At 41.4% G+C, this 10,889-nt stretch overlaps 1 protein-coding gene across 3 annotated transcripts; it reads left to right on the forward strand.

Moving 5' to 3' along the window:
- Window positions 1–2,460: 2,460 nt before the first annotated feature.
- On the forward strand, window positions 2,461–6,314 carry LOC143293410 (PI-actitoxin-Afv2b-like). Of its 3 annotated transcripts, none has more exons than XM_076604252.1 (4): window positions 2,503–2,593; window positions 3,729–3,792; window positions 4,858–4,945; window positions 5,425–6,314. In XM_076604252.1, the coding sequence occupies exons 3-4, from the start codon at window positions 4,876–4,878 to the stop codon at window positions 5,589–5,591; spliced, it is 237 nt and encodes a 78-aa protein (XP_076460367.1). In that variant the 5' UTR covers window positions 2,503–2,593; window positions 3,729–3,792; window positions 4,858–4,875; the 3' UTR covers window positions 5,592–6,314. The 3 variants fall into 3 exon arrangements, with proteins under 3 accessions (XP_076460366.1, XP_076460367.1, XP_076460368.1); XM_076604253.1 differs by having other exon boundaries at window positions 2,531–2,593; window positions 3,729–3,784; XM_076604251.1 differs by lacking the exon at window positions 3,729–3,792 and having other exon boundaries at window positions 2,461–2,593.
- The last annotated feature ends 4,575 nt before the right edge of the window (window positions 6,315–10,889 follow it).

Below are 10,889 nucleotides of genomic sequence, written 5' to 3' on the forward strand. Positions count from 1 at the left end.
CTTGACGTTGTCAAGACCAGCTCTTTCTCTGCCGCCCCCGTCTGCGCCCTCCCTCTACAGTCCCTTGCAGGATGGTTTTGGAGAGGATGTTATGTCGTATGACGTGACCAAACCATGCCATCTTCCGTCGTTTGACAGTCGCCAGCAGTGGTTCTTGTGGCCCAACAAGGTTGCTGACCAGGTTCCGCACATTGTCATTGGTCTTGTGCTCCTTGTAGATGTGTAGTAATCTCCTCAAGCACTTGGTTTCGAATGCTTGGATTCTTCTTTCTGTTTCTGCCCTCAGTGTCCATGTCTCACATCCATATAAGAGGATGGAGACCACTAGTGACTTGTAGAGCAGGAATTTTGTGTGGAATCTGATGTTGCTCTTCCATACCCTGTTCAGTCTGGCCATCGCTGCCGTTGCAGAATTAATCCTATTTCGGATTTCTACTGTGCAGGTGCCGTCTTTGGACAGGGTTGATCCCAGGTACTTGAAGCTGGTCACTTCTTCCAAGGGCTCACCATTCATGGTTATGTTGGCACTGATGTTAGTTGTGCTGTTGACCATGACCTTTGACTTCTCTGTGTTGGAATTCAGATGAAGATACCACAATATTCAGTCCATTATTTATGTTCAGCAGTCGACATTGGAATATCATAAAGACGCGCGAACTTTTGTCGCCTGATCATCCAAGTTTCTCAACTCGACCTATGATAAAGAAAAGCTTTTTCTTTTCCATTCCTATGTCAGAAACTCATATCAGGAGAAAAAACAAAAAACAAACAAACAAACAAAAAAACAAAAACAAAAAACCCCCACCAATAACAATTAGGACGGCACAGGTAAATATAATTTTCACTTATCATTTATTTATTGTAGATCCACAACAACAAAAAAAGAAATGAAATCTGAGTGAACTTTCCGCTTTATAAACCTCTCTGCACCAGAAAAAAATGAAACTACTATAATACGAGTTCTGCACATGAGAAAATGAGGATTACCGCGCTTCGTCAAATGCTCAACAGAACTGAACTGAACTGAGTTGTATCATTTTTTTTGTCACAATACATTTTTCAGTATCAACGCGGGCTGCTGTTCCAAGGAAAAGCACATCGTTGAAGTGAAGCGCCAATTATTATTATTATTTTTTTTTTATGTTTCCAAGTGTATTTACTGTCAAACTGGATTTTTCAATAAAATTTCATATTAATTATTTATTTATTTACTCATTCATTCACTTATTTATCTATTATTTATTCATTTATTTATCTATTTATTCATTCATTTCTTTATTTATCTATTCATTTGTCTATTAAGACATCTTGCCACAGCGCATATTCTTGAAGCTCCATGCGCAAGGACAATGCACAGTTGCGTGCTGCACACAGGACCTCGGTTTATCACCTCATCCGAAGGACTAACACCCAGACCACCACTGAAGATCTGATGGAGGGTATTGGATGAGGGAGGGAGGAAGGAGGGCATGGGAGGTGTAAAAAAAACAACAACAACAACAAAATCCTGTTCCATATCAAGGACACAGCTCTTCAGAAGTGAGAGGGATACGGCCAAACAGCACGTTGGCTGAAACAGCTGAAGTGTCTACTTGTGACGTTGCCTATCTGTGACAGCTGCAGCTTATTTCGGGATTTACCGTCGTTGGAACGTGCCTATCACGCGCGTGAGTATGACTCAGCCAATGAAATCCGAGTATGATGATTTAGTTTCGTGGACAAAAAACCAATAAGAGGGACGTGGGGAAAGGGGGGGGGGGGGGGGGCCACGGGAGGGTGTGTGTGTGTGTGTGTGGGGGGGGGGGGGAAGGGTCGGAGGGGGGTGGGGGGGTGGGGGCTGGTCTCTTAAATGTTTGTCTTTGTCAGCAACCATAACATCCTGTTTCTTTATGTAATGTTGTTTTATGTAATTTTTTTTTTTTTTTGCGACTCAGTGTGCGTGCGTGCGTGCGACCTCCGCGCGCTTGTGTGTGTGTGTGTGTGTGTGTGTGTGTGTGTGTGTGTGTGTGTGTGTGTGTGTGTGTGCATACGCGCGCGTGCGCACGTGTGTTTTTGTGGTTGTGTGTGCACGCACATGTGTGTGGTTGTGTGTGCGCGCGTGCGCAACTGCGTGCGTGCGTGCGTGCGTGCGTGCGTGTGTGTGTGTGTGTGTGTGTGTGTGTGTGTGTGTTTGCGCGTATATATATATATATATATATATATATATATATATATATATATATATATATATATATATACACCACAGTATTTGTATATTTGTGTGTGTGTGTGTGTGTGTGTGTGTGTGTGTGTGTGTGTGTGTGTGTGTTGTTGCTGGTGGTGGTGGTGGGTTTTTTTGGGTGTATGTGTGTGTGTGTGTGTGTGTGTGTGTGTGTGTGTGTGTGTGTGTGTGTGTGTGTGTGAGGTGGTGGAGGGGGTAGGGGGTAAAGAACACGTGTGTGTGTGTGTGTGTATGTGTGTGTGTGTGTGTGGTAGCAAAAGGTACTTAAGCAGCAGGCAGCACAGCCAACGAGACAGATGAGGATCTGGTGAAGTAGCCTTCATATCAACACACTAAACACTTCTCATCCAGAACCTTCGACAATACTCTCTGGTAAGACAGCCGTCAGTTTATCTGTTTTCTTTTGTTTGTTGTTGTTGTAGTTGTTGCTGTTGCTGTTGCTGTTGCTTTTTACTTCTTTCTTTTCTATCTCATGCACGATATAGTGCATGTGTTTGTGCAGAAGTAGTAAGTACTGTATGCAAAGTGCGTACATAACAGTTTGTATTTTGTTTGGTTCTATATAAAAAAAAAAAGCTATTCTAAATAGCATCAAGCTAAAAATTTGACATTGCGCAGAATTAATGTGCAATGTAATACGTGCAATGGTGTTTCTCTTCATGTTAACAATACTGATTGATCACAACATTTTAGATGAATTCATGCAGTACTGTTACACTAATGTCTTATATATTTATTGCTTGTTTTTTAAATTCAGTCGTGTTTAATATTTTTATGTTGAGTATTTGTCTGTGTCTGTTTTGCCGTACCTGATGTAATTTCTCTTCATGAGATGATAACGTTATTCTCATCTTGTTTTATCTTAGAACAATATGTAACCAAAAGTAAAATAAACCAAACTAAAGAGAGCGATATTTCAAAGCTAGCTATATAGAAACAATGCAATGATACTTTATACAATCAAGTGGAGCACACACTTCTTACACAAAAAGCTACTTTCCACCCAGAAACTGGAACACTTTCCATAATATATAAGTCACCCTTTGGGGAAGTGATCTTTATCCAACCATTGTTCTTGTGCAATATTTATAACTTCGAACAAGACACATTTGCAAGATTTCGAACATTCGGGATAAGGGGAGAAACGTGCGGATATGAAACAACAACACAAGAATGTGAAAAAGCCAGGTGGAGAGCAATTGACATTGACATTGCATGTTCTTATCAGTGTCTCCGTTTAACTCTTTCCATACGACCGGCGAAAGAGACGACGTTAACAGCGTTTCACCCCAGTTACCGTCCTCAAAATATTGCAAGCGGAAGGCTCTTATACTGAAGAAGTGAATGTTGACAAAGAATACCACAATTCTGACGACGGAAGCTAAAGGTTGGGTCGTTCAGACACCCACTGGACATCCGAGGGGTCTGTGTAGAGGAGAAGAGAGGACTGGCCGTACTGAGTGAGTTAACTAAGACGTCAACTTGTGTCTCGTGTATATTAAACTAGGGCTGCCCAGTGTGCGGTCGGCTGGTGGAGTGTACAGAAGACAGACGCAGAACAAGGTTTTCAAGTGTGTTTAATTGTTGTGCTGTCCTATTGTGTTGTGCTGTGCAATGCTGTAAAGTGTTGTGCTGTGCTATATTGTGCTGTGCTGTGCTATATTGTGCTGTGCTGTGCTGTGCTATATTGTGCTGTGCTGTGCTATATTGTGCTGTGCTGTGCTGTGTTGTGCAGTGCTGTGCTGTGTTTTGATACTTTTTGTCACAACTATTTTCTCTTCTTTTTTTTCTTTTTTTTAAAAATCTGTTTTTTGCTGCTCGACTGGGGAAGAGTGCCTTGCAATAGAGCAGTGTCACCTTCATTTTTTCTTTCTCCCTGTCCGCGAGTGGATTTTCTGCAGAATGTTGCCAAGGACAACCGTTTGTTGCCGTAGTTCTTTTACGTGTACTAAGTGTGTGTTGCACACGGAACTTTGGCTTGTCTTCTCATCTCAGTTCACATACTTATGTCGATTGCAACAACCTTAACCTTCAAGGTGGAACGCATCTCTCTCTCTCTCCCTCTATGTGTGTGTGTGTGTGTGTGTGTGTGTGTGTGTGTGTGTGTGTGTGTGCGTGTGGTTTTCAATGATTTTTTTTGTGAGGCCATGTTGACAAGAAGCTTGCAGCTTACCCCTAAATCCCAAATAAAATATTCGAGTCGTAAACATTCAAGTCTCCCTCCCCCTTGCCACCCCCCCCCCTCTCTCTCTCTCTCTCTCTCTCTCTCTCTCTCGTCCGCTCACATCCTTCCCCTCCCCCCCCTCCCCCGTCTTTCCAATCGAATTTCTCTTCCTTCCTCCCCCCCCTTGTCTCTCTCTCTCTCTCTCTCTCTACTCTCTCTCTCTCTCTCTTTGAATTGTGAAATAATGGTATATTTTGATTGTGTTTTGATTTTGTGCTCATTTTCGCTTTTTTAGCTTTATTCCCTCTTTAGGGCGAGGGCTGGATGTAAAAAAAGCATGTTACTTGCTTATCTATTACCCTCGTTAATAAAGATTTTGTCTTGTCTTGTCTTGTCTTGTCTCTTCTATCAATTCGTCTCTCTCTCTAACACCAGTCATGCGTGCTACACAATCTCTGTCCTCTCACAACAGGTATCAACGCTGTGTACCATGGAAGGCCTTCGCTCCTCAGTTCTCGTGTTTCTGCTGCTCACTGGCATGGTGGCTATCACTACAGCAGGTATACACTCACACTTTCTTCTTACACACACACACACACACACACACACACACACACACACACACATATATATATATATATATATATATATATATATATATATATATATATATATATATATGTATTACGCTTTATAATATGCATTTGTATTTGTGTTTCTTTTATCACAACAGATTTCTCTGTGTGAATGTATGTGTGTGCGTGTGCGTGTCTTTGTCTGTGTGTGTGTGTGTGTGTGTGTGTGTGTGTGTGTGTGCGTGCGTGCGTGCGTGCGTGCGTGTCTTGTCTGCTGTACGATCAAAGACATTTGATTGTTTTTTTCTAGTTACTGTGTGTGTGTGGGTGGGTGGGTGGCGCTATGAACACACAACCTATGTGTGGAAAAAAAAAAGTTTTCACGCGCCTCATAAGTAAATAAACCAAGTTCACTAATTCTACATTCTTTCTTCTTCTTTCTTCTTCTTCGGCTTGTTGGGCAGAATCCATCTGCAGCTTGCCCAGTGAGACGGGCCCTTGCAGAGCCATGATCCCCAGGTATTTCTACGACACCAAATCGGGCACCTGCCAGATGTTCACCTACGGGGGGTGTCTCGGCAACGCCAACAACTTTGAGAAGAAGGAGAACTGCGAGGCCGCGTGCCCTTGAGAAGAGTCTCACCCCCCCCCCTCCCGCCCCCCCCCCCCCCCCCCCCACCCCCCCACGAAGGCTAACAACAGTCCAGTCCAGAGGGAGTGTCCCTCCCTGCACCCTCAACACCACACACACTCCTCTGGGCCCTCTTCTCCAAACCCCTTGAGGAATTGAAAAAATGATCCGAGCTGCTTTGTTTTGTTTTTGTCTCTGCTTTGTTTATCTCTGCTTTGTTTTGTTTTGTTGTTGTTGTTGTTGTTGTTTTTTTCAGGCGATGGCCTTAACACGTCGTTTATCTGTATAATTTTTCTTCTTTCTGTCTGTTTTGTCTGTCTATGTCTGTGTCTCTATTTTTTCTCTATCTCTCTCTCTTCACACACACGCACACACACACACACACACACACACACACACACACACACACACACACATTTATCTTTTATCAGAGGGCTTTATCTTATTCTCTGTCACACTATGAACAATAATCACCGTATTCTTTGACATTCGCCCTTCTCTTCTGCAGTAGCTTTTGTTCTCAGTTAATGTTCTCGTTTCTTTCTTTTCTTTTCTTTTTTTCTTCTTTTATTGTGACTTACAGCAAACTAATGTGTACGTTATTCTGCTTTTCATTTCGTCGTGTCCCTCGTTTCCCTTTGAGACCCTAGTTCAATAATCTGTAGGCATCTTGGTATCATTGCTATTTTACTAGAATGACAATAAAGAAAATATATCAGCAGACAGCGTGTTTGTTGGGTTTTTTTTTTTTATATTGTGATTGTGGATGCTTGTGGTGCGATCGTGTGTGTGTGTGTGTGTGTGTGTGTGTGTGTGTGTGTGTGTGTGTGTGTGTGTGTGTGTGTGTGTGTGTGTGTGTGTGTGTCCTAGAAGAAGGTGAGAAGCGTTTCAGAGAGACAGACAGACAGACAGAGACAAAAAGGGAGGCTGATACAGACAGAGAGAAAGAGAGAGAAAGAGAAAGATTTGGGACTGAAACGGGCAGACAGAGAAGAGAGAAACAGTCGGAAGCACAGACAGATACAGAGACAGACAGCATGCATGCATGCTAGTTTGAGTTTTTCGTATACATGTCCATGATGGGTGTGTGCAGCAAACGCGCTGGGTAGGTCAAATGCCTGTCTCGTTGGGCATTCCCCAAGGTTCTGTGCTCGGTCCTCTTCTTTTCTCAATGATAAATAACAGCAATCTTCATTAACATGCAAATAAATCGTGTGACAAATTTCATGATGATACAACCAGACAAACATTTCACCCTGACCTCCCAGATGTTCAGGGAGGCGTCATAGCTCTCGGACTTCTTCTTCTTCTGCGTTCACTCGCATGCACACGAGTGGGCTTTTACGTGTATGACCGTTTTTACCCCGCCATGTAGGCAGCCATACTCCGTTTTCGGGGGTGTGCATGCTGCGTATGTTCTTGTTTCCATAACCCACCGAACGCTGACATGGATTACAGGATCTTTAACGTGCGTATTTGATCTTCTGCTTGCATTTACACACGAAGGGGGTTCAGGCACTAGCAGGTCTGCACATATGTTGACCTGGAAGATCGTAAAAATCTCCACCCTTTACCCACCAGGCGCCGTCACCGTGATTCGAACCCGGGACCCTCAGATTGACAGTCCAACGCTTTAACCACTCGGCTATTGCGCCCGTCAAGCTCTCGGACAAAATCTGCATACTATACGTTACATCACATCTGCCAAGCAGTTGCCTGACCATCAGCGTAACCCAATGCAGGCCTTGAAGGAAAAACAAAACCAATTTTTATTGACATCGATGCCCCCTCGTATACGCCTTTCCCTTGTCTCAGATGACATCAACAAGAATGGCAAGGGCGAGAAGAGAAGACAAATCTTGCCTCGACCATTGAAATTCTACAGAATTTGCTTCCCTTTACACACACACACACACACACACACACACACACACACACACACATATATATATATATATATATATATATATTACGATATTGGATGGTTGGTATACTACATTTCATTAGCAATTTTCCTTCACGGAAAGTATTTCTTCCATGCAAAATGTTCTAAATCGTGGTGGATGGCGGTTGGTTTGTGAAAATCTATGTTGCCCGTGCATTTTTGAAAGTTCTTGAGAATCAAGGAATCTAACTTCAGTCACAGATGCAAAAAAAAAAAAAAAAAAAAAGAAAAAAAAAAAGCTCGTGTAAAGAGGAAGAAGGAACCAAAGAAAAGCGTTTATAGTCTGTTCATCTAAGATGATGATATTAGACTGAAAATAAATGATATTATTATTATTATTTGGATTATTATCATTCCTATCATAATGATGATTGTTAGTATTAATTCGAAATCGACATTTCTGTATATTCGAATGAAAAGGGGGGCGGTTGAGGTGGGGGGGAGAGGGAGGGGGGCAAGGGGGAGGGGACTAAGAAAGAAAGAGAGAGAGAGAGATAGACAGACAGACACAGAGAGAGAACAGAATGTGGAAAAGATAGAGTACAAAATCTAAAATGGAGAGGGTGAGTGTCAGTGATTGGAGAAAGAAAAAACATAATATTGGAAGGGTGTGTGTGAGAGGCGGGACGTGGGAAGCGGTATTAGGGGAAAAAAATCAAATATTGTATGCACTACTTCTGTAGATTATTTTTTGAAAAGTCGTTCACGTGGGGACCTACAATAAACAACCAGCTGGACTATTCAACACATAACTAGCTAACTTTAATAAAGAACAGTTTGAAATATATAACTTTTTCCAAAAAATGTTAACATTTAAAACTGGTAACACGTGTTTCGTAATTTCTAGAGGCAAAAAAGGTTTCATTACTAAACAGCGGGTTAAAACGTGCTCTACCGTTAAACGTCCCTTGCAAATGCATTCAATATTTTCACAATATCTTGTGTATGGGGCATTTAGTAATAACCTAAATGCCATGCTCTTAACAGCCCTGCCAGTTCTTTTAGCATTTAATAAGGCAGAAGTGTTAACTTCTAAAGACAGAAAGGAATTTTGCATATTTCTTTCAACAATATTACACATTTCAGATGATGATAAACGATGAGGAAGTTCAATTGCATTTAAAGCGTTTTTAGCTCCAAGCTTTGCAAGATGATCTGCACGTTCATTAGAGAAAAGCCCACAGTGTGAGGGAATCCAGCACATTTCAATATTAGTCCTCTCATTTGAATACAGTGAATCAAAAATCATATTTCAAAAATGATATTATAATTAATGTTCGTACAACCTGATTTGATAGACTGCAGAACTGATTTTGAATCGACGAAAAATAAAACATTAATCAAGTTTAGGGGCAGATCGATTAGATATGTTAATGCAATAAGGATGGCAATTACTTCAGCTGTAAAACTTGAGAAGCCCTTTCCAATGTGATATGACTTTTCAATTTTCAAAGCAGGAATTGCATATCCAGAACCAGCAAACTGGTTTTCTAGAACAGAACCGTCTGTATATATTTTTAAGTGGTGGGGGTATGTTTCAGACAAGTGTGTTTTGACTCGAGAAGCTAGTATATTGGGATTTTCATCTTTCTTAATGTCACAATAGCGTTTCTAATAAAGCTCTTCGTGCAAAGATTTCAACTTCTTCCCCGTTCGAAGTGCACGCTGTCCAAGGACATAAAAATAAATGATGAATTCGATTTCGCTATATTCTTTTCATTTCAAAAGAAAATGTAATTCAATTTCCTGTAAACAACCTTTTTTTTTTGCATATTATTCTTATTTCCATTGTACAAAGTGGTCTTGATTGACGTTTCATTTCCGTATTAGCTACACGAAATAAGTCAACCTTTCAGGGTTTTTTTTAAATGTCTGTTTTCGTCGTCTTGCTGAGACTTGTACAGGTTACACAAACATTTGGGGACCACTTTTCCACACGAGTGTAAAACTACGGACTTAACAAAATGTTATGGACAAATTATGCAGACTCCACTAAATGTTTAGGACCAATTAAGCAAACGAACGTCAAATTACTGGTTTCACAAAATGTAATGGACCTTTTTTTTCCCCTTTTTTTGTATTTTTTTTCTGTATTTCTTTTTATCACGACAGATTTCTCTGTGTGAAATTCGGGCTGCTCTCCCCAGGGAGAGCGCGTCGCTGTACTACACCCATTTTTTGTATTTTTTTCCTGCGTGCAGTTTTATTTGTTTTTCCTATCGAAGTGGATTTCCAACCGAATTTTGCCAGGAACAACCCTTTTGTTGTCGTGGGTTCTTATACGTGCGCTAAGTGCATGCTGCACAAGGGACCTCGGTTTATTGTCTCATCCGAATGACTAGCGCCCAGACCACCACTAAAGGTCTAGTGGAGGGGGAGAAAATATCTGGGGCTGAGCCGTGATTCGAGCCAGCGCGCTCATAATTCTCTCGCTTCCTAGGCGGACACGTTACCTCTAGGCCATCACTCCACTCGAACGTCTAACAAACGAACGTCTAACTACTGGCTTCACAAAATGTAAAGCACCAAACATGCAGACGAATATCAAAGTACCGGTTTCACAAAATGTTAAGGACTAATTTTCCACGCGAACACCAAACTAAGGTGGATAAGGCAAATCATTTCATTATGGTCAGACATTTAAAGCAATAATCAAATAGCAATACTAAAAAAAAGGAATAATAGAATAAAAAGTAAGTGTCAGTCCGGTAATAGGAACAACAGTCGTTTGCTGAACAATGTCAAAACCGCGATTTTCAAGAAGTGGAAGTTTGGGGAGGATGTGTTTCTTTTTCCACATGTTCTGCATTAAAAGTTCATTATACTTCTGGTTGCGCAAAAAAAACCCTCCTCCACACACACACACTGAGGTATACACGCCTATGCGTTCTCACACACACACACACACACACACACACACACACACACACACACACACACACACACACACACAGAAGAGAGACTGAAAACTGGAACTGAAACTGAAACTGAGATGCTTTATTCAATTAAAGCCATAGCTCCATATGAATGAAGGGCGATAACAAAATACGGAGATGTCACAATTACTCTCTGTCAACTTTCAACGCTTTCACAACCGAAGTACAGAAATTTGGACATAACCATAATCATTATTATCTTATTAATCCTAAAATACAATGCAAGAGAGAGAGAGGGGGGGGAGGGGGGTTACGGAGTCGCATCGTTTGATGTCAAGGTTCTATCGCAAGAAAAATACTGTCAAAGGCATCAAATAAATTATTGTCTCTATGAAAATCTCCCACTGCAAGGTTCCATAGCTGCATGGAATCGTAAATGAAAATAAAGCTGCTGTAAATTCCACACACATTCTACAG

This window comes from Babylonia areolata, chromosome 19, assembly GCF_041734735.1.
Source record: "Babylonia areolata isolate BAREFJ2019XMU chromosome 19, ASM4173473v1, whole genome shotgun sequence".
Classification (NCBI taxonomy): domain Eukaryota; kingdom Metazoa; phylum Mollusca; class Gastropoda; order Neogastropoda; family Buccinidae; genus Babylonia; species Babylonia areolata.